At 50.6% G+C, this 24,157-nt stretch overlaps 1 protein-coding gene across 1 annotated transcript in view; it reads left to right on the forward strand.

The window, feature by feature from the left end:
• Nucleotides 1–24,157, forward strand: part of DSCAML1 (DS cell adhesion molecule like 1) — a 327,539-nt gene that overhangs the window by 13,169 nt on the left and 290,213 nt on the right. The window contains exons 2-3 of the mRNA XM_069468885.1: nucleotides 3,423–3,740; nucleotides 6,936–7,082. Coding sequence (XP_069324986.1) covers nucleotides 3,423–3,740; nucleotides 6,936–7,082 — 465 coding nt within the window. The remainder of the gene's footprint in view (nucleotides 1–3,422; nucleotides 3,741–6,935; nucleotides 7,083–24,157) is intronic.

Genomic DNA, 24,157 nt, shown 5'->3' on the forward strand with positions numbered 1-24,157 from the left:
CTTCTGCATTCTGAGTTGACAGGTGCCTTGTGATGGTAAAATACGAACCCAATGTAAGTGCAAAATGCTATTGTTTTACACCTGAGGGTGATGTTTCATAATGGCAATGCACTGTCAGAGCCGTAAGCAGAAATGAATGGTGTGTCTAATCCTCCTCAGCTCCCCCAGACTCAGAAGACAGAAGCTCCCAGCCCAGGGTGGGAGAAATATGAGGCTACTCGCCTTTTGCTATAAATCTGCCGTTTCATCAGCCCTGACAGGTGGCTGGACAATCCCAGTCAATTCATCAATTAAATCTACCCATTTGTAGTTGCTGGGAACCTTGTGTCCTTGGCTCTGGCAAGATCCGAGGCCCAGAATTGCAGGAAGGCTGCTGTCATCGTGGTTGATGCTCCTGGTGGGAGCGGGGGTGGGTGGGGAGGGCTCAGGAAGGGGCTGTCTTGGGAGGCAGGGAGAGGGGAGTGCATTTCCAGATTTCCAGCCAGGAGAGTAGGAGAGTAGGAGCCTGTGTTTGGAGTAAGGTCGGGATGGAGGAAAGGGCAGGAAGGGGTCCCCAAGCTTGAAAAACAGATTTTGTGGTTCATACAATGCAGCGAGTGGTGCAGCCTCTTGCTCTGCTGTCAGGCAAAGCCGGGTGACGCTCCCAGCCCTGGAAGTTGCACATCGTGTGACTTTGGGTAAGTTAGGTAACTTCTCAGAGTCTTAATTTCTATATCTGTAAAATGGAAATAACAATAACAACACCCCCCAGGGAGTTATGAAGATTACATACAAAATCTACATAATATAAATGTAATATCTAGAATGGACCTGGCGCTGAGCCCTGTCTGTAGTTAACAGTGAAATCAGCGGCGGCGGTTACGATTGCCGGAGGTAATGTCATAACAGTGGGCTACATCATACTTTTCCTTAGCTCGGCCTTGAGGATCGACTTACTCTCACCCGTGAATCAGACAGTTGCTGAGTTCCTCCCTGGCAGGGATGTTTCTCAGCTGCCTAAGCCCATTTGTCAGGCACAATGTAGAGTCTTTCTGTACCTTGATGGACTTTGGCTCTCAAAATCCCTGAAGCTGCTAGGGTAAGGGGGTGTGACTAACTAGGTTGTCTCGGAAACCAGCCACAATGCTGAAGGTGTCCCTGCTCCCTAAAGCTGGATTGGCTGGTATGTCCAACGCCCGCGCCCAGGAGGAGTGTGTGTTGTGTGAGTGTGCGCATGCATATGTGTGTTAATCCTGCTCTTGGCCAGCTAAAAATGGAAGTTGGTGGCTGGTTTGTGTGTGAGGAAGATGAAGCCCTCCCCCCCTTTAGTTTTGGGGTGTTTTCACGGTGGCCATATATCACCCAATGGTTAAGAAAGTGACTCTGGGGTCCAATTGCCTGAGTCTGCACCCCAGATCCCTCACTTACTGGCTGTGTAGTCCTGGGTACGTTGCTTCGATGAGTGCCTTAGTTTCCTCATCCGTAAACTGGGATGATAACACTACCTATCTCATGGCGTTAGTTGGGAGGATTAAAAGAGGTCATAAGGTCCTTACAGCGGGGCCTGACACATAGAAGTTGCTTGGCAAATATATGCTGAATGGACCTCGGTAAGGAAGTCTGTGGGAAAGTGAGCAGAGTCCTGGGAGTGGGACCTGCTAAGTGTGGCTCCCAAGAGTAGCCGCCCCAGCCTCCGTTTGCTCACTGGTGAGATGGTGTGACTTCATGATCTTGGGGTACTCTAGCCACTGCAAGCTGGGCATGCTTCGGGAGCCTCTGAGGGTCCCCCACAGAGCTGACATGTGCAACCACCAGCCCTGTGACTGTCACACGGGGAAGCAGCATGAGGAGGAGGAGGGCAAGGCGATGTGCCTCCCCCACCCCCGAGTGCTTTTCAGCTGCTAAGGGTGCAGTGCCTGGTGGGGACAGCAAATGCATTTGCTGCTAAGAGGACGCCCCTGACACCGCAGCAAGGAACCCACGAATGTGTTTTCCGGCACGTCTGCTAATGGCTTCATCACGGCTTTTTATGAGACGATGTGAATTGCTCTGACCAATGAGGCTTAATGGCCTTCCTCAACGAGCTGCCTGGTGTATTCTCCCTGGAGGCTCAGCTCAGAGTTAAGCCAAGAATATTAATACAGCCGGATGTGGGCCCTCCCCCTCCCTATAAAGTTGTGGAAATTGAGGTCAAGTTGGGTCCCCTGCAACGTTCTTTAAACAAGCAGCAGAGTGGTTTGTTTGCTCCTTGATCTTCCTGGTGGAGAGGGAGTGGCTTCCAGCAGGACACCTGCGACCTGACCCTCTCCTGCTCCGGGTTTGCTTGGACGTGTGAGGCAGGCTCCCGGGCAGGGAGCGAGGGCCCCAGATGCCAACGTTCAGGGCTGCTGGGGTAAGAGCAGGAAACACCAAGGCCCTGTGCTGGGATGGAGTAGACAGCTGGTCCTCCCAGTCAGACGGCCCTGCCATTGCCTGCTGTAACCACGAGAACGTTCTCCCGTGTGGTTGAGGGTTGGAACAGCAGCGTGTCAGAGATGGGAGGGGTCTTTTCAGTCTTGTCAATCCTCCCCGTCAGCCCCCATTTCATGAATCAAGGAGCAGATGATCAGAGAGGGAAAGGGAATTCTGCAGTCAGTTGGTGTCAGGGCTGGGTTTAGAAGCTGGGTCCTTGGCTCCCCAAGCCGGGATCTTATCCATCCACCGGCTGGTCCTCATTCAGCCCTTGGTGGCAATGCATTTTTAAAATCAGCCTCCAGGGGTTGAGGCCAGCTCTTAAGGTCTCCTGCAGTCTTCCATCTTCCACGTGCACATCCCAGTTCCTGCACCCATTTGTCTTCGAACGTGGTTTTGATCACTTTTACCTTTCCTCTGTGGCATGGTAGGCAGAGCATTAAAATCCTCTTTATGAGCGATGAGTTCAAATTTCAGTTCTGTAACCCAGCTGTGTGACAAATCACATAACTATTCTCAGCCTGTAAAATGGGATGGCAAACAAGGGGTGATACCCTCTCCTCTCAGGGTTGTACAAATGAACCAAGGTAACGGGTGTGAACTTGCATGCCTATAGTAGGTGCTTAGCAAACGCTTATTTACCCAGCATTCAGTGTCTCTCCTAATGTGTGGATGTCAGCAGTGGATCATGACTTTGGATCATTCAACAGAGAGTGTGTGGCATTCTCTCCCCATGGACTTGGCTTGGCACAGAGAATGAGACTTTTAACTTTTACCATTCTTCTGCAAGGCCAGAAGCTTCTTTAGGGCAGGAACTGTCTCTTATCGACCTTCGCCAGTGCCTGGTGTATAGTCAGCGCTCACTAAGTGCGCATTGAATGACCGGCGGTTGAAGGGGGGATTCGCGAGTGCCGTCTGTGCACGCCCCCGTGGCGTGTGAGGGTATTACAGAGCACGTCCTAACTGCTTCTCTCCCTTCACCTCCCCTGCAGCCCGCCCTGAAGATGTCGGCACCAGCCTCTACTTTGTAAATGACTCGTTGCAGCAGGTGACATTTTCCAGCTCCGTGGGGGTGGTGGTGCCCTGCCCGGCCGCGGGCTCCCCCAGCGCGGCCCTTCGATGGTACCTGGCCACAGGGGACGACATCTACGACGTGCCGCACATCCGGCACGTCCACGCCAACGGGACGCTGCAGCTCTACCCCTTCTCCCCCTCCGCCTTCAATAGCTTTATCCACGACAATGACTACTTCTGCACCGCGGAGAACGCTGCCGGCAAGATCCGGAGCCCCAACATCCGCGTCAAAGCAGGTAAGGGACAAGGTGCCTGCTCCCGGACTCCCGAGCTCAGTTTGAAGGGCTGGGATGGGGGTTCTTAGGACATGCGTGTAACATGCCCAGGGGGGCTGGCAAGAAATCATTCACTCAAGGACAGTTTTGTTGTTCTCCTTTGAATCTTAGCTCTACCAAGTATTGTGTGTTCTTAGGCATAAGAGATGCCTTTCTAAGCCTGTTTTCCCATCTGCAAAGTGGATGCTAGTACCTACCTCTGCAGCACTACCTGATAGTTAAATGAGATAGTGCTCATTTAAATTAGGTGCGCACTTCAGCCCTTGACTCATAGAAAACACTCAGTGAATTTCTTTTTTTAAAAACCCTTTTATTGAAATATGATATGTAAAGGAAAGTGCACATATTATAAGTGTATAGCACAATGAATTTTCACAAAGTTCAACGAATGTACAATATCAGCACCTCAGAAGCCTTCCTCATGCTTTTTTCATATACTATTCCCCTAAGAGGAACCACGACCCTGACTTTTAACAATATAGATGTTTTGCTTGTTTTTGACCTTTACGTAAATGGAACCCTACAGTATATATTCTCTTGACCCTTGGCTCAGTATTCTATTTGTGGGATTTACCCTTCCTGCTGTGCACGGTGGCAGTTCATTCATTCTCGTTACTGTTTAGTGTTGTGTCATGTGACTAGGCCACACTTTATTTGTCCATTCTACTGCTCAGGGATGTTTGAATATAACATATCTCATGAGAACAAGCATTTAGGTGAAATTCATGATGGAAAACTTTTAGCAGTGAAGGATTTTGGCCTTTGGAAGAGTGGATGGGGGCAAGGAAGTAGGGTTTCTCAGGTGGTCTCTTTAAAGAAAATAGAAAGTCTCATTTCTCTGGGTTGGGTCTGGAGGTGAGAGGATGGCTTAGATCAGCCATTCTTAGCTAGGACATCGTGATACGCTGGTGTGTCATAATCAGTGGTAAGGTATAGTTGAATATACCTTGAATGGTTGTAGAGTTTTGGGAATAGTTTTCTTAGAAGAGCTTTTCTTGCAGGAGAGGACAGTTGGCATTCTAGCTAGCCCACTGCCATGGCACCAGGCCTAGGGTGTGCCATCTCTCCTGGGGATTGCGTTAGGCTGAGCAAGCAGAGAGGTTCTGGGGAAGGCCTCCAAACCAGTGACAGCCTTTCTCTGACTTCCTGGGTCCTTCTGCCTTAGGAGCACCTCTCACAAGGACAAGGTTCCAAGGAGGTGGGAACAAGGGTGAGGTAGGGTGAGAGTTCTTCATTCCAATCGTTGGTTTGGGGGTAGACTAGGAGCTCTTCGAACCCAAGGCCATGCTCAGGGTTTGGCTCCTGGGCTCCCTGTGGAATCTATTTCTAGGATTAGGGCATGTGAAAGGCCTTTGCACTGTTCAACCCCTAAGGCAACACCAAGTGCTAGGCTGGGAGCCCTGAGGCCTGGATCTGGGGCCCAGCTCTGGCCTCCACAGCCTGGAGGATTGGGCTAAGGGGGGCCATCGTGATTCCTGCTACATGCCTGCCATTGAGTTAGGATACAGTTTTCACAGTAAGTCTGCAGGGTGTTTCTTACAAATGAGGAGACTAAGACAAAGAGAGATTTAAGTCACTTGCCAAGGGCACGTAGTTAATCACAGAGGTGCAGGTATCATGAAAAGCCTCATTGTCACCGTGCTTTCCGTGTGCCGGGCCTTTCACATGCTGCTCTGTTATTACTTCCTTTTGCAAATGGGGAAACTGAGGCTCCAAAAGGTTAACTGACCCTTGTCCAGGATCACATAGCTGGTCAGCGCAGGAGGCACGGCCTGCTTGTTTGGTGCTGTGAACCATCACCCCCTGCTGGGTCCCTGGGACATCATGGGTGGCCTGTACCTCAGCTGGCCCTTTCCACTCCCCGCTCTGCTGGCCCCCAGGGTCAGCTCCCCTCGGTCTCCTCTGCACTCTCCCACATCTGGAGGCAGTGCCTCTCCCCTCTTCTCTCTCCTCCACCGTCCCCGGCACAGCCACAAATCCAGAAGGGGAAAGAATGAAGGCTGGGCCGGCCAGGGAGGGCTGGCTCATGGGAAACGACCAATTAAGCCGCTCTTGGTGATGCCAGAGGGGCTGCAGGTGCACTGCCGGGGGAGGGGCTGCCAGGGCCCCAAGTGTCGCCTTGGCAACCATGGCAGGGAGACGAGCAGGGCACACTGCCCAGATGCCTGCTGAGGGACAAGGTCGGTAGGCAGTGGGGCTGTGGATGTTCCAGCTCGGCTTGGCAGGGAAGGGGGTGGAAGAACAGAGTGAGTCCCCGCAAGGGGCCGCGCAGAGGAGGACAGGGCAGAGGCAGGACCCTCAGTCCCATTCCCCAGACTGGGTCAGCCCGCCCAGAGGGCCTGACATATGGAGGTAGCTGCAAGTCACAGCACCCAGAAACTAGCCCTGGGACTGAGGCAGGAGGTGGATGCTGGGGGTAAGGGATGGTCTAAAGGCAGGGCCAAGGCTGGGGGACAGGGAGGGGTGCTCTGGAGGCTGCAGGCAGTCTCAGGAGGGGCAGAAAGCAGCAAGCATTCTTTGTTTTGGAGGATCTTGGAGATCATGTCCATGTCTCAGAGACAGTCACAGTTTCAAATGTTCTCTCCCATCGTCCTTCTAAACCACTAAGCCCTTCCAGAAAGTTCAGTATCTGAACTACATCTCCCAGGTTAACTGTCATGTTAATGTAGCCCCAAAACTGCTGTTAGATCATGTGTCACAGGTCTTATTTTAGCAAATTATGGTCACTGTGCCCAAAACAACTGCTACCCTGGGTCCAGGAATGATGCAAGAAATCCAATTCGTTTACCTTCGGGGAATTCCAGCATGTTTCCTTATCACCTAATGCAGCCCGTCATTTGAATATGATGACACTGCAAGGCTTAGGTGCTGCCCTCCACGCTCTTACAGTCTAAGGTGCTTCGCCAATTACCGCAATGGGAAAGGCTGGAATTTGGATGTGTGGTCTTGCAGGGGGAGGAGGCCACGTGTGTCGGGGAGGAGGGTGATGGAGAGGGGTCTCTGTGCAGGAGCGGCTGGGCTGGCTCCGTGGGAGGTGGAGGGAAGAGGTGGGGAGGGTGTGGCTTTTGCAGAAGTTCAGCTGACTTGCTGCTCCTTTCTGGGGCCCCCACTGTATCCTTGTGACACTCTCCTCCTCCCCACTCCCAAACTCCGCAGTTTTCAGGGAACCCTACACCGTCCGGGTGGAGGATCAAAGGTCAATGCGTGGAAACGTGGCCGTCTTCAAGTGCCTCATCCCCTCTTCAGTGCAGGAATACGTTAGCGTTGTGTCTTGGGAGAAAGACACAGTCTCCATCATCCCAGGTAAGGAAGAACCACGGGGCGGCAGACAGGGGTGCTTGGGTAGCGGGTGGATGAAGTGGAGGTGCCTGAGTTGGTTGTTGAGCTAACCAAGATCCTGAGATTCGTTCTGGTGAATGATTTGTTATTGTTCTGGTGATACTTCGGCAAAAAAGCGTCTTTGGTCTCGGTCTGGCACATGTCGGTGGGGTGGCGAAGACCTACGGGAGTGGCCTCGGCTGGGTGTGCGAAGGTCGCATTAGATCCCGGGTGCGGCAGGGGCCCCGTCCTTCCTGACTGCTGGGGCTTGGCTCGACCTGGCCGCGGCGGACGAGAGGCTGGTCTGTGGTCCGTGTTTCTGCATTCGGAGCACTGAGCCCTGGCTCCTCGGAGGACCGGCCTTGAGTAAGCTCATGGGGCTTTTTCTTTTCTTTTCTTTTCCTTTGTGCATGAGTTGGCTAAAGACTCCATCAGAATTCTAGCGAGCCTCATTCGGAGGCTGACGTGGGGAGATGGGTGTAAAACCATGGTGTAGGTTCATCTCATTACAGCTGCCGCGATTGTGAATTCCTCGTTATTGGTTCCTTTTACCTCTTCACGGTTGTCCCTCCAACAGGAAAACAGGTCTGGAAACCCCAAGAGAGGACCTCAAGTCCTTAAAATACCTCTAGGCCTCCAAAGAGTTACAGTTACGAAACTCGGGATTTTTCCACCACACACTCCCTCATCCCCACACACTGCAGAGGTTCTGTCGCTTTTCCCCTTCCTTTCTCTGCCGAGGACCTTTGTTTCCCTTTCTGTGAAAGGCAGGAACCTGACCAGGTGCTCTCTGAGTGCCCTTCAGCACGGAGGTCCCGTGGCTGGTGGTATGAAGTGGTGCAGGTTGGTCGGGGAGCGCGTGCAGCCCTGAGAGCAGGGGTCCTTAGCCTGCGACTCACTCCAATCCCCGAGGAGCTCCTTGAAAAACACCAGTGCTCGGGCCCAGCCCCGAACCAACTGAATCCGAGTCCCTCAGGCGTGGAACCTGGGCATCAGCATTTCCAGTGCGCCCTCCGTGGTTCCGATGTATAGCTAGGCTAAGAACCAACGCCTGGGCGTGTTGACAGCCAGTGTGGCGGGGGCCTTTTTTTTGAGACATTACTTTGTGTTTTGCTTTCAGTACTTTTTTCCTTCTCTCAGTTCCAAGCAGATGGCCAGGCCGTTATATATCCTGGCTCCAGAGCTTGTAGTAGGACAGGAATTCAAAGCGACTTTGAAGACAGCTGCTCTTCCTGTCTTTTGTAAAACCATAGCTAATGGGAGAGGTTAGGATGGGTGTTTTGTCTGAGGAGCAGGGCCTCTGGGACGAAGGAGCTCACGAGAGACAAAAGGATGCCAGAGATGGGCTGGTGCTGTGGGCTGCTCGGTGGACACAGCGGAAGAAGCAGTTGGACCCCACAAGGGTGGCGTGTGGGACCCGTAGGGACTGAGGGCCAGGGGTCTTGTGTCCAAGTGAGGCATGGGGAGCCAAGGCCCAAAGGGACCATGCGGGCAGGGACCAGGGGCTGCTGAGGACCAGAGAGGCCCGGGACTTTGGCACACCCCTGAGAGAAACCCTAATAGTGATGGGCACAGTCTCCTGCCTGTCTAGCAGAGTCAGATTTAAGGTAATTTAAAGGACATCAAAAAATGTGGTATTTCTTGTACACTTGAGTTTATGCACTAAACGTTATATCCATTAAGATAATAATTATTATCTTAAAATTTGGGGAGGTGCTGACTATATGTCAGGCACTAGGATAAGAAGCATTCACATATGATCTCACTTTATCATCACAAAAAGTCCATAAGTACGTTTCCATCCTCCACTTTACAGAAGAGGAAACTGAGGCTCAAAGTGAAGTAACTTCTTCTGGGTCACAGGTCTGTTACACAGATGGTGGGGGCTTCAACCCAGGAAATGAGGACTTTGGCCTCAGGAAGGTGGAAAAAATCAGGGTTTGTTGATTTTTTAAGGGATGGCTTCACGGAACCAAGTCCAGTGTTGTGATTAAAAGCCTAGAATGTTAGACAAGAGACTGCCTGAGTTTGAAACTCACTCCGTTGCTTACTGGCCAGGCAAGTTATTCACACCCTCAGTTTCTCCAACTGTAAAATGGATTCATAGAGTTCAAATACGGATGAAATGAGTTAATATGTGAGCAATGTTTAGAACGCTGTCGGACACACACTGAGGCCAGGTTGTAGCTGTTATTAGGTGGAAGACAGCATAGTCCTCTTTGTACGTGCTGTTCCGTGTTGTGGGGTTTGTGTTTCTACTGTGTAACAGAGTCTGGGACCCCCACAAGACTGCATTTCCCCAGGGTAGGAACTGGGTTATCTTCATCCACCCAGCCCTGGCCTTCTGCACTCGGATAAATGCTCACTGAATGATCAGTGAGCGGATGAATGGCTGGTTGGAAGAATTCCGAAGGAATCTGGGGAACAGCATGGACGGGGGCATTGAAATCAGGCTGGGCAGGTAGGCGTGGGTGGGACTAGCAGATCGGTTAGGAGAGAAGGAAGGTTAGCTGGCTCCAGTGCTTAGGAGTTGGAGGCAGTGAGCTTCCCCCAGGCGGCCCTTGGAGTTGGGGCTTCAGGGCTGTCTTTGATGTCGAGACTGGGCTGGTGGCCCCAAAGGGCATAATTATCAGGGAAGTGGCCTTGATGCAAATCTTCAAGGCTGTGTTAAACTTTGGTTCTGTAGAACCCCTTTCTTTCCTTTGGCCTTGGAGAATTTTCCTCTTCTGCTCAGCCCTCCAGCCCCATCAATAATCATTCTAGATTCTTCTACAGCTACGTGTTAGATCCAGGGACAGTCTTCCCAAAGCACACGATTCCAACTAACATGCTCCCAGAGGAATCGATGAGAGCCAGAGAGAGTGGAGTTTTGCTTCCTCCAGGCTTTGTAGGTGAGAGACCAGAACTTGGGCCCACATGCTACATGCTTTAATTTTGGAAAATGCAAATAGTTTGATCTTTTATAAAAATAGGATTTTTTTCCTGCTATCCATATTCACACTGTACCCAGTGTGTGTGCTCCATGTGTGTGTATGTGTGTGCGTGTGTGTGTGTGTGTGTGTGTGTATTTTGAGGTGGGGAGGCTGTGTGGACGGCGCTTCTCACAGTGGGGGCGGATTTAATGATCAGTTGCCCTGAAGGTTAAGGAAGGATGGAGGAGCCAGAGTTACTTCCCTCTGACACTTCAGGGTCTGCTTCTGGAAAAGGGGGAACTGTGTTGACTTTGATCTCTGGGCCAGCAGGGCCGGGCTCAGATTATCCCCGAACCACAGGGCCTGCAGGAGAAGGTGCTGGAAAGCAGGAGGAGGGACAGGGAGACTGACGTGGGCCATCCGGGCCCAAGGAGGTCCCCCCTTAGGGAAAGCAGGTGCCCTGGGAGGAGGGGGACCCTGCAAGGGTTCAGGCCCCTGTGAATGGGAGCCAGCCCACCCACACCTTTTTCTGAGGGAGTTTGGGAAGAATTAAAGGCTTGGGACCCGAGAAAGTTCCATGCATAGGCTCACAGGTTAGCCTTCTTGGCACTGTGGCTGTCCTGGAACTGGTGGAATCTCTAACCAGCTTTTTGGCAATGCTTTTCCCAGGGTAGGGAGAGGCTGGAGAGACAGCCCAAAGTGCCACCCTTTCCCAGAGCCACCTGCTATACCCACCTCCGCTCACCTCCCCTGCCTTCCCTCCTCAAGCTGGTCATCTTCCTTCAATCTGGCTATTTAAAGAAGTGTGTGTAAAGCACGGAGCCTCTCACCTGGGGTCTGGCAGACTCCCACGCCCACTTCTCTCCTTCGCGAGTTGGTCCTGGAGTGAACTGGCTCCCAAGGCAGGCGGGGTGGCGGGGAGAGGGCCAAGGGCTGTGCACAAACATAAATTAAAATTAGGGCCTCGGTGAAGCCGAGATGCGGCTTAATTTCCCATCTGCATGATCACCATTACAATGCGTGTTACTGGATATAAAGATAAATCCGGCCCTGTTCCTAATAGCTTTTAATTTCCACCAGACCTGATTATATCGATGCGGGCTCCTTGTGGGAGTTTCCCAGCATGCTCTTCCCCAGCATCCTGACTGGCTGTCCTGGCCCCAGCGGGGCGTCTTGGACACTGCTCAGATGCAAGTCAGATGTGTCTGCTGCTGCTCTGGAAGACAAGCCTGCAGCAGCCCCCTTGTCCGTGCGCACGGGGCTCTTGGACGCTGGGTGTCATCAGGCCTTGCTGGGCTAGGGGTGCGCAGGGGATGCTGTGTGTTGGGATGGGGAGGCAGGGCAAAGTGGAATCTGGCCGGAGGGGTCCTGTCTGAGAAGGGCCCCCAGTGGAGGGTTCCTGTAGGGCAGTGCCCCCTAGCTGCGGCCCACCTGTGTCCAAGGTGAGAGTCATGTGAGCCCAACAGCCTCTCCCTATGCCCCTAGAGTAACTGACCCCAGAGTACCAGGGTTCCAAGTGGGTTCCATACCTCTTCTCGTTTGATCTGGTACGCAGCGATCCCCTCCTCTCCTTATCGACACCCTGCCCCTCCTCTGTCCCTTAAACCTGGTTCACGTGTGCCCTTCTGTGAGGCCTGGCATACGCCTGCCGCCCGGACAGACAGAACAGCTCCTCTGGTTTCGTTCCCGGAACGCTTACTTCGCTCTGTCCTGCGTGGTGGGCTGTTATTTCTGTCTGTCTGCCGCAGGAGGGTGTGCAACTATCTTTTTCATCTTTTCATCCCCAGGACCAGCATAGCGCTGTTGGAGAGTAATAATAATAATAATGAGATTAATGATAATGCCTGGCATGTATGGAGACCTCGTTTGGGGTTAGGCATTTTGCAACTTATTATCTCTAATCCTCACAACACCCCGTTAAGAGATAGTTTTTTTTATTTTGTTTTGTTTTTGTTTTTTTTTTTTCCAATTTTACAAATGAGGATGTTGAAGCCCAGGGAAGTCAGGCCGGTTACGCAAGGCCGCACAGCTGGTGAGGGCTGCGGCCTGGATCTGTGCAGCCCTCGGGCTTCCTCTGCCTCCTGCCGCCTCCGCAGAGTAGGCTCTCGTCGGGAATCGGGAATCGACTGTCCTCAGGTTTTGACATAGGAGGAGGCCCATCCCTGTCTCCTGCATTTGCTGGGAACAGAAGCATGTCACTAGCCCTTGTGCTGACCTCTGGCTGTGTGTGCAGTGACCAGAGGCGTTGGCTTTTCTGAAGGGCAGCCGATCTGTAGCTTACAATCAGTGAACAAAGCGGTCATTCTCACAAGAAGGCTTTGTTGGGCACTGGCTCTATTTTTGGCCTAGTGGGAGACACAGAGACCGTCCTGATCCAGGGATTTGGGATTCAGTTTGTGTTGTCAGCTCTGAGGGACAAGGATGGATAACCTCAATATGATAAACAAATATGATCTTGATTCGGCTTTGGAATGCAGATTCAACTTATGAGTTACACTTTGCTCAGGCTGATCTTAACCTACCCCAACTTGGGTGGGGGAAGGGCACAGACGAGAATGACAAGGTGGTGGCTGGAAACCAGTTTTGACCACAGGGAGGCTACAAATGTGTGAAATCACATAGAGCCAGGGCTGGAAAGGGCCCTCCGGGCTCCTGTAGTGCCGCCTCCTTGTTTCCCGATAAAGAAACCCAGGCCCAGAGCAGGGCTCTTCTGTGTCATCTTCCCCTCTGTGTCCCGCTCACTCAGGGCACAGGATTTTAACTACTCATGGGGTATTTTCCTCTTACTACAGGTACCAGATATTTTTCCTTCTTTGTCTGTCTCAAGCCTACGCATCTTTCAAAGTCTGGTTCAAATACTACTTTTTCCCTGATGTCTTTCTTGATTTCTGCTAAGAATGGATTTAAAAGTCATCCAGATTAACCTCCTTCAAGGGGATCCTTTTCTGAACTTCCCCCAAACTTGATCAGTTCCTCTTTCAAGACACTAATCGTGTTTGTCCTGCAGTGTTTCAGAATCTGTGTTATCCCCACCACAGGGACGTGTGACCATCAAGGGCAGGGTCCATGTTTTACCCAGAGCCCACAGCCCTCCAGGGATTAGAGACGGTGGTGCGAGGACAGTTACTCCCCCACTGGACTGTCCTGTGGACAGAGGGAAGCAAGGACGCCTGCCTCAGGTCACACAGCAGATTGGTGGCCTCACCAGGGTTTAAGTAAGCCTCGTGGTCCTTCATTGCCATTATGCTGAGTTGCTTCTGTGGGTTCCTCTTGTGACACTCCGCTCTTTAGATGCAAAATTGGAGATCTCAGCTCTCAACTCTTTAGGGGCCTGGAGAAAAGGGCCGGGCTGGTCAGCCTGGGCTAATGTGGAAAAGGCTATGGGCTCGAAGTAATTCAACAAATGGGGCTTGGACCCCTGCTGGGTGCTGGCACAGTGTCAGGTCTCCCAGAGGAACCCAGGTAGCCCAAGACCTGTTTCTCTCCTTCAGGGGCTTCTATCTAGGGGTTGCCGTATCTTCCCGTGAAGAGGATGATTCAACAGAAGCCCAGATTCTTTCTGATGGTGGCGGCCCAGTAGGGCGTCCCAAGGGGGTGGAATACGTCACCAGGCTACGAGAGCAGAGAGCACTTTGGGTGGAGATGATAGTGCAGGGAAAGGCCAGTGGGCAAGGAGAGGACCTGGGGATGTGGCTGAAGAATGAGAGACTAAACTCACAAAGGTCCTGTCTAGTTCTAGGGAATAAAATAAGGGCCAATATGGTAATAATAACTAATATTTATTGAGCACTTATTAAGTTGCCAGGCTTTTGTCTAAGCATTTTACCATGTGTAGCTCATTTAATCTCCACAGCAATCTGAACACAAGGGAACTATTATTCCCCCATTTTACAGATGAGCAAGTAGAGACACAAAGAAGCTAAACAAGTTGCTTAAATTTAGTAAGTGGTAGAGCCACAATGTAACCTTATGCATTCAGGCTCCCTCACCTGGGCTCCTAAGTGCTGCACTCTGTTGTCTCACAAAGAATTAACACACAGAATATATTTAAAAACTACTGCAAATCAACAAGCAAAAGACAAACAACCCAACAGAAAATTGGGTAAGAGTTATGAGCAGACAATTCACAGAAGACGTAGTGGAATGTGGTTGGAGGCTGTGGAGTAGGCTAGTCTGAATCTGTGACCTCAAGCAAGTTACCTTCAAAGCCTCAGTTGATTCATCTATAAAATGGGGACAATGAAACCTACGGCACATGGAATCCTTGAAATGAAAATAAGGCCTTTGAGGAGACTCAGATTCTTAGATGGGGAAGGAATTGCTTCAATGTGTCAGGGAAATTGCCCACCCAGCTTCATGGGGTTATCCTACCTTGGGCCCCATTTGCCTAGCCTTGTCTTCTCCAGAGACATCGTCCCCTGCCACTCCCGCCTGTGCTACCCTTTCTGGGTGCTGGGGTGCAGGTGGAACATGGGTAAGCAGGGGTGCAGCCACCCAAAGGCATGGTGGTGCTGGGTCAGAGATGGAGAATGGGTCCCCTAACCATAACAAAGGGCTGCAGCTAGAGAGATGACCAGGTTTTTTAACTCAGATATACCATGATAACATCTGGGCAGAAGAGGGAAGCCAACTGACTGGGATGTAGCATTATCAATCTCTGAATTCACCAGGGCCTTATAGAGTACCTGATAAAAATGTTATGTCGAGGGAAGGAATGGAGGTGTGTGGTTTCGTACCAACATGGTAAAGATCAACTCCAGAAATTGCCTGGGTCTGAGTTGCTCAATCGCTCCAGCCCTGGTTCAATGATAACTGTTATCTCTAAAATGATACAGTTTATGAAGTGCTATCGCATTATGTCATTTGCTCCTCACTTTTACTCTGTTATTCCCATTTCACAGAAAGGGCACCACAGGTACGGTGAGGCTTAACGACTTGTGCAGTCAGAAAAGAAGTAAAAGGGAAGGAAATAAACACCTATCAAGCCGTGTGTGTGGGGCCCAGTGGCAGGCACTGGCATGTCATCTCATTTCATTCTCCTGGGAACCCTGTGAGGGAAGCGTGCTACCCCCTTTCTTAGATGCCAAGGAAATGAGATTGAGGGGGCCAAGCAATCTACTCCAGATCGCGTAACTTCCAAGTGGCAAGGCCTGGGCTGGGACCCAGAGCTTTTGTCCCCAAAGCCCAAGCCCTTTCCTTGTAGCAGTGACTCCAGGCCGAGGGCTGTCCTAGGGACTCCCAACAATTACTGTGTCCCTCACCAAGGCAGTTACAGAGAGGAAAAGGCAGCTGGCCCTTAATTTCGCTCTCGTTTGTTTATTGTTTGCTTTGGTGGGGAAGGAGCATCACACGCAGATAGGCTTATATTCTTCCTTGGAGTGTGTGGAGAAAATCCTGCTTTCTGAAGCTGTTAAACACACTTTGCAGGTTGGTGATCACCAGGAAGCCCTTGGAAGCAGCAAAGGCATTCTCTCCCTAGTCGGGTGGCCTGGGTTGAAATGATAATCGTAGTGATAATATGGTTGCTAAGAAAATAAAGGATCAATTATTATATTGAGCTCTTGCGGGATAAGTGCTTTTCTCCATCATGTCATTGAATCTTCACAAGTGTCCTCTGTGGTCGGTGTTATTATTATCCCCATTTTGCAGATGAGGGGCCAGAAGTACAACGAGGTCAGTCACCTGCCCAAGGCCACAGAGTGAGGAAGTGGTGAGGCAGCGTCTTAGCACAGGGCAGTTTGATTTTGGCTCTTATAGATGGCTTGGGCCCCTTCTTAATCTGTGACCTGCAGCCAGCATCACCTTTTGTTTGTAGGGTGCTCTCTGGTTTATAAAGCCCCTTCACCGGCATCATCTTATTGAATCCTCCCAAGCACATCTGCGGGAGACACAGATTTCGCAGGCTCACTTAGGGAAACCAAGGCTCAAGAGGAGGGAGGGGCCCGTTCAAGGTCACCCAGCGAGGGCGGGGTACACCAGAACTCTGGTTTTGATGCCCGCACCCAGGAGCGCTCGAGGCCCCACCTGGAGTGCGTGCCTGCGGCTCCCCAGGGCTGCTTCCAATATCCCAGCAGGCGGGCTGCTCTGCACTTGCACGCCAGTTGGTTGTTCCAGAACCATCAGCCGTGCTCCTCAGTCAAGCAGAAATGTCTCGTGTTCACAGGTGCCTCTGGCGGCGTGTGCATGTGTCGTGTTTTGCTTTTCCATTTAGTTCATGGCAGGCGCTGCGTTTCCAGAGCACCCACTGGGTGAATTTCAGCAGATTTAAGACAATTGCAGGCAAACGCTCTGCCCCGGGATCACACCGTGGCAGTGGACACGGAGCAAGCCGCATTGTTTGGTTAAGTTGGCACCTCTGTAAGTTACCCTGAAATCAGAGCAGAATTCTTTATAGAAGGTTAGCCTACACATAAATCATCATTAGACTACCTCATTTTTGTTTAATGCCTACCTAACTGTGCTGTAGTCTAAAAATGTGTGTTTAGTGAAGTCAAGGGTTGCAGGGAAATTATAGGGTTTTCAAAAACCCATTTGCTTTGCTGGTGTTCACATCAGAATCAATCTTGCCTTTAGTTCTCAATCTCATTGCAAACATGCGGCATTGCTCGCCGAATTCTGGCATTTAATGTAGGGTAGCATTTATTCAGAAGAAGCCAACGGTGCTTACAGAATGGTAGAGCTATGTATAGATGGCACTTCCTGCCAAGCCTGTGATTTTGAACTCTGTTGTGTATCAATGAGACGTTGCCTCCGGAGCCGGTGGAGATGGTGCTGCAGTTCAGAGCCCAGGGCTGTGCTGGGTCGCAGCAGGCGGGGTGGTCTGTGCCTGGAATGCCGCAAGCCTCACTGTGTGCTAGCACATAGTAGGCACTCAGACAGTGTTTGTTGAATGCCTAGAGGAAGATTTAACCAGGAGGGTGGCTGACCCTTTGGATTAAATTTGTAAGTGGGATGGATTGAAATTAAGGGGAGGGTGTGGTTATACCTGGTTCTATGGCTGCTAGAATAAGGCCATCATCTGCTCCCATTATGCCCCAATTAAGCAGGGCTTGCTTAGAGCCTCTTATAGGATGGGATGAAGCTGTGTAGCAAAGGAAAAGAACGTGTGCTCTGGCTTCAGAGAGGCTTGGGTTCAAATTTTGACCCTCTTCCTTACTTGCCATATGACCCTGGGCAAGGCCTTTCACCTCTCTGAGCGTCACTGTCCTCAGCTGTGAGAATTAGAAGTTACATACTGTCTGGGCATGGTGGCTCATGCGTGTAATCCTAGCACTTTGGGAGGCTGAGGTGGGAGGATTGCGTGAGGCTGGGAGTTTGAGACCAGCCTGGGCAACATATCGAGATTCCTGTCTTTACAAAAAAAAAAAAAAATTAGCTGGTGCACACCTGTAAGTCCCAGCTACTTGGGAAACTGGTGTGGGAGGATCGTTTGAGCCTAGGAGTTCAAGGTTACTGCGAGCTGTGATCACACCACTGCACTCCAGCCTGGGTGACAAACTATGTACTTTTCTTTGTATATACAGAAAATACATTTGCCATGTATCTTATGTATTTTTGTATATAGATCTATTTTCTGCATGTAGTTTCTCTATATGGAGGTTTCCAATTTTTCCTAGTGCTAGGTAGACTTACGCCCACAAACTGACCCAGGGTTAGTCATCTTCTTCTTGCAGCCTGGAAAGGTCTCCGTGAGGAGTAAGATCACAGATGTGATCACATAGCTGGGGGCATTTAGGAGGGTGAACACTGCTCTTCTTACACAGAGGGTCGTGTGGATGTCAGGGCTGAGAGCATGCGGACAGGATGGGGAGGAGCCCGGCCCTCATGGTGGGGCAGAGAAACAAGGAAGCCCTTAGCATTGCCCCCTACAAGGCCCACACCCAAGCCTAACATTTCCCTCTTGGAATTTTGGGTCTACCTGACTGACATCTTGCTGTGTGCAGAAACCTCTGGAGCATAGACACCTGTCTCTGTAGGCTGCCAAGCTCACCTTTCAGAGTGGAACGCCAAGCCCTTTATAGCCAGGCCCAGCTCTTCTGCATCCCAGCATGGAGTGCAGGAGGGACCCTGGGCTTAGACCGAGGCCCCTAAGTTGGAGGTGTTTCCTCTCACACCTACAGACCCCTCCCCTCCACTTTAGGGTCAGAGCAATTTGAGGCTCAAAGTATGTCTGAATACCCATCATTAGGGCATGGAATCTGCCAGAATCCTGGAGAGTCAGCTGAGAAGCAGACAACTGAATGAGAGAAAGAGGCCCATGAGAGTAGGAGGTGGGGGGTGGGGGGTGGGGATGCAGAGGCAGAGTCTTTGGCTCCGCCAGGTGTGAGGAGAGCTTCATCCTGTGTGGGGTCTGATGGGCTCTCTGAGACTTTGAATCAAAGAATCCCTTCTGGGAGCACATAACTAGGGTCCCTCTTCACTGTCCCCCCAGAGTGGGACACAGAAGGGGAAAGGGCTTGCATCTAGAATGTTCCAGAGCCTGCCATTACTGACCAGGCCTAGGGAAGCCATTTTGCAAGGGCTGATGGGACGTGGCTATGCCCTGTTGGGGCCTGGGCCCAGGAAGGGTGCAAACGTGCATCTTCCAGTTCCATCAGGCTATAGCTGTGCCGACCATATCTGACATCGATTTCATCCCCTAAATCTATCTAAATGGCTATGTTGGCAGAAACAACCATCAGTTGATTGAATTTTCAGTTCATTATTTAATTTAGCAAATGTTTTTTAAGCACTTCCTGTGCGCAAGATGCTGTGTTATGTAGACAGTGATTCCCAAGGGTCTGTGCGTGAGGGTCTCAAGGGATTTGGAGAAATTCCTCTTCCCACACACCAAAGAAACTAATTTTTATTAAAATATATATGTGTGCATGTGCATAACTAATATGCATGATGTAATTTGTGTATATTGAATATGCATCTGCATGTATTCACACACACATGCACACTTTTTCACCTGTGGGAAGGGGAGAGAGACTCACCTGTGTAGAGCTCACTGTCCATGGGAGGGGGCATCCCCTGGGGGCATCTAGCTCCGAAGTGTGTGTCGGTGAGCCGGGGGCTATCTTGTTCAGGTCTTGACCTTTTCTCCTGAACGAAGAGGCGGTTTTCCATTCCCACTTTATCTTTTGGGCAGGAGTGAGGGTGGACTAGATGTTTTGATTTTTAGGGATAGCCTTGGATCAATCACTATTTGATGAGGTCTATTAGGCACAGGAAGGGTGGACAGAGGCATGAAAATACGTGGGGGACACTGTGCCTGCCTTCGAGGGCCTGCTGTCGAACAGGCAAGATGGACTTGGGACACAGGTGACCCCAACACGAGGCAGAGTGTGATGAACATGCAGGACAGGTGTCAAGCTCTCAGGGGGCTCAGAGGTGAGGGAGACCCGTCTTCTGTGATTACAGAAGGCGCCCTGAAAGAAATGGCACCTACCCTGGGTCCTGGCAAATTGGTCCATTTTGGGAGGCTGAGCGTTCTAGACCTGTCAGCTCTCAAGTGTAGAATCACCTGGGGAGCTTTTGAGAACCGTCAGTGTCCAGCCCAGCCTAAGAGCAGTTCAACCAGGATCCCTGGCAGTAAGATCCAGGCATGTGAATTTCTTAAAGCTCCTTTTGTGATTCCAGCGAGCATCTGGGTTCCAGGTAAAGAAGGCCGTGCCAGGGAGCTCCTGGAGAGCTGAGCACAGTGCCTTGCTCTTGGGGAAAAACAGCCCGGCTCAGCTGGAGCACAGGGTACGTTAAGGGTGGGGTAGAATCGGTGCTGCATGAATTGTACGTATTAAAATGCAATGGGGAACCATTAAAGATTTTGAACAGGGAATGGTCTGGAAGGAACATGAGGTCCTGCTGGGTGGAGTGTTTTGATGCTGTACTAGTCGTTGTATGGAATTTGGGGGGATAATAAAACACAAAGCACTCGCCATATGCCAGGCATTGTATGAATTGCTTTACACAAACTGACTCTTTTAGTCTTCCCAATATCATTATGAAGTAGGTGGAATTGTCATCATCCCTGCATGAAAGATGAAAAACAATGAAGCACAGAGAGGTGAAGTAACTTGCCCAAGGTCACACAGCTAGTAAGCGGTAGGGTAGGAATTCAATCCCAAGCCTCCTGGCACCAGAGCCCAGTCTTCCTCTCTAAGCCATCACTTCTGGGCCTCCTGGTCCCCTCTTCCACTGAACTGGACTACCTGTGGGAGGAGGAAGGGAAGAACTCAAAGGCAGGCCTCAGTGCGGAGGCCAGGTGTCCAGATCCGAGGCCTTGGCCTGAGTGTGTCCACACGTGGGGCCTCCTCTGGAAGGTGAGTATCCAAGTGCGAGGCCTCATCTGGGTGCTGAGTGTCCAGGGACGAGGCCTTCTCTGGAGGGCAGGTGTTCAGTCTTCAGTCCTCAGCCCCAGGGCCAGGTCTGGGATGAGGCGCCACTTTGTTGAATGAGTATCCAGGTGTGAGACCCCACCCCCAGAGGCCAGATGTCTACATCTCTCTCTCCTTTGGATCGCTTTTCTAACAGTCACCAGCTCTCCTAGAATGCAGGAGGGATAGGGCTAGGGAAGCGGGAAGGGGTGTGAGGTTTCCAGTTCCACCTCTGTCACCAGAGAGCGTTATGACCTCTCTCTGGGCACCAGTGTCCTTAGCTGTAAGTGAAGGGGCTGGAACAGGTGATCCCTTAGGTCCCTTCCAGTTTGGTTCAGTTTAACAAACTGTACTAAGCCCACGGGCCCTGCATCGTGCGGGGCAGCAGCGATGCGGTGACAGCTCTGTGCCCTGCAGGGGAGACAGACCAGATGAGAAAAGAGCCCCAATATGTGTATTTATTAAAGAAACGCTCTTCCTATCCACTAAGAGACATGGATCGGAACAGTCATTGCAGCCGTGTTTGTGATAGCAAAAAATCGGAAACCAATGTGGATAAATTAAATCTGCTATCGTCGTGCAATGATATACTATGCTGCAGGGAAATGCATGAACCAGAGCTTTACAAATCGGTGTGGACACGTCATGAAAAAATGTTGAATGGAAGAAAGCAAATTGCAGAAGGAGGCATACATTATGGTACCATTTGTATAAAGTTTGAAAACATGCAAAACGGTACCCTATATTGTTTCTGGATACGTACATATGTGGCGAAAGTATAAAAACACGCGTGAGAATGATAAACACCATATTCAGGGAGTGCTTACCTCTGAGGGGGAGGCAATGGGCCTGTGGAGGGAAATACAACTGTTTTTGGAATGTCTTATTTCTCAAAATGTTTCTTCTAAAAAAGGTCTGAAGAAAATATAGCCAAAAGAAACATGGGTCTTTTTACATGATTTTTTATGCTTTTCTCCTATGCATGATATATTTCATCAGAAAAGGAACCATTTCAACACAATGTGCAAAGGTCTAGGAGGGGTGGGGTGGGCTTTAGCTTCCTCTGTGATGTTCCCGGGTTGGGGGACCGGGCGTGCAGGGAGAGGAGGGGCCGGTCCTGGGGGGGGTGTGTTGGTGGGGCTGGGGAGGGGCAGTGCACATACCCGCGTCTCAGCTATGCCCGCCGTGACGTATTTCCTGCCCCCGCTTCACGGGCCACCTTGGGCAAGGGTTGGTGCTCAATAGTTGTTAAATAACAACAATTAAAAGTGGTGTAAATGTAAGAGGAGAAGACATGTATCTGCCTGGAATCCCATTGTAATCTATTTCCCGGCTTAATGAGAGCTTGGAGACCCAGCGTGAGGCCACTGGAAATTAAGATTGCCGGGAGGATTGATGGGGCTGGGAGACCTTCTTGTTCTGCTGCTCTCCGAAGAGCTGCGAGCCCAGGAGTGTCCTGGCAGCCCTCTGCCCTCTGTCCTGAGGGGTGGGCAGTCAGCGACCGCAGCCTGCAGACAAGCGAGTCGCCAGCGGGGCAGGGAAAAGTGATTTGGGGATGGGTGGCCACCGGCTAATTGTCCCCATTGCGAGCTCTACTCCCAGCTGTAGCTCAAATTACAAGAGAAAGCCGGGAGTCCAGGTCCTAGCAAACAGGGAAACCTGAGAGAGAAAGGCGATCTCCCGTCCCCCCACCCCTAGGGGCCTGCAGAACAGAGGGTGTCCTGGGCAGAGGGCAGGGCAGGGTTGCCACCTGCTGCCTTCTTGCTTTGGCTCTTAGAAGCACCTAGTTTTATTCCAATTTGCCCTGCAATGATGGTTCCCCCTGCCTTGCCCTTCCCTCTTGCACAGCCGGGTTCCCAGGGGGCACACGAAGCTGGTAGAATTGCTTTGTCAGGGTTGGAAGGGGCCTTGGAGATCACGGAGCCTAATGCCCTGGGTAGTTCATACAGATGCCATTTGTGGCCTTGATGGGACCTGGGACCCAGGTCTCAAGCAGCATCCTACTACAAGATGATCAACGTCTCATTCTGAACAGGATGGGTTTGTGTTGGGATCCTGGAAGGTCTGGAAGTCATCGCCAGGGTTTTCAAAGAGCACGGAATTAGCATGCATATCAGTGTGCGTGTGTCTGCAGGCTAGAGTTCCTACCTCGTTTATCACGTGTGGGCACATAACAGATGTGTTACTGAAAAGCGATGTATCAAATCGCCCCTTAAACGGAGGAGTACTCTTTTTAGGGAAACCTTGAGGTGATTTTGGCAAGCGTGTGGATAGCTGGGCGCACTCACACACTGCTGATGCAAGTAGACGCTGGTGCAGCCTTTCCAGAAAGCAATTTGGCACTATGTATGTGAAGCCTTAGATGTCCATATCCTTAGGGCTCTATCCTTACTAAGTAACCAAAGATGGCAATAAACAGTTCTGTTGTTGACTGCCATGTTATTTATTTATTTACAACAGGGAAAAATAAAAAATCCTACATAGCCAATAACAGACGAATGATTAAATAACTTACGGTACAATAATACGAAATATTTTCAATACATTTTTAACCTACATGAGTAAAATATCAAAATATATTAGGTGGAAAAGTAATTTTGTATATATAGTGGGATCCCAATTAGTTAAAAACATGTACTAGACTATAGATGTCTCATAGATGGATTTTTAAATTGATACATAATATTTTACATCTTTATGGGTTATATGTGCTATTTTGTTGCATGCATAGAATGTGGAATGATTAAGTCAGTATTTGGTATATCTGTCACTTTGAGTATCTATCGTTTCTGTGTGTTGGGATCGTAGAGATGGATATCTTGAAACGTACTTGAACGCTATTAGTGATTATCATGGTTATCTCTGGGTAGTAGGATTAGGAAGGCTTTCTGGTTTCTTTTTCGTAGTTTTCTACATTTTTTGAGTAGGTGTTAAGAAGAATTGGTTATGAAGTGGTTTTGAAGACTGAAAAGTCATCTTTAAGTGTAGGTACCTCGCCAAGTAGCTGTTGCTCCCGTTTTTTTTTAGGGAGTCCCTCTTTCACGAAGTTCCTCCTTATAGGGGGCTAAAATCTGCTTTTGTGACTTAGGTGCTCCTGCTACGGGGTCCTCACCCCTGAACTTCCAGAGGGGAAGTGTCCGTCTTTCCCTCCACACCCTTCAGCTACGTGAGGACAGCTCTCATAGCCCTGTACCCTGCTCCCAGCCAGGCGCCTGTTCTTCCGCCTAAAGCAACCCCCCTTCTGCAGCTGACCCTCCTATTTCATCTGATCTGATCTGATCTCTTCGGGTGCCTCGGTGTGTCTAGGTCTTTCTCAAAGCCAGGGCCAGAGTGAGCACCGGGACCACAGACGGTAACCGAGGGTGCCATGAGCCTGCTGCCGTCTCCCTGGCCTGAACGTGCTGTTTCTAGCCAACACGCCCGGGGTCAGGTTTTTCATCAGCCTCCTCAGGGTGTTGGCTCCTTCTGGCTCTTAGTAGCTCTGAAATTTTACCTGAATTTCTCAACTTTCTCATTTCTAAAGTAATAATAGTTTTCTATGACCCAGATAGCGATAGGATGGCCTCTGCCTCTTAAGAGCTACAAAAATTGGCTCTAATGTTAGTTAAGCCCTGGAAATGACCCATGGCCCTCCCAAGGTGTCTGCAGGTTCACAGGAAATTCCTGCTCTTGTGGCAGTCGCTGGCTGCGGCTTCCCCACTCGCCGCGTTCTTGCTCTGTGCTCTGTACTTCTGGGACGCTTCTGTCTCCGCCCTGATGCTGACCAGCTGTGGCCTCACCCTCCTTTCTG

The sequence above is a fragment of the Eulemur rufifrons genome, chromosome 6 (assembly GCF_041146395.1).
Source record: "Eulemur rufifrons isolate Redbay chromosome 6, OSU_ERuf_1, whole genome shotgun sequence".
Lineage (NCBI taxonomy): Eukaryota > Metazoa > Chordata > Mammalia > Primates > Lemuridae > Eulemur > Eulemur rufifrons.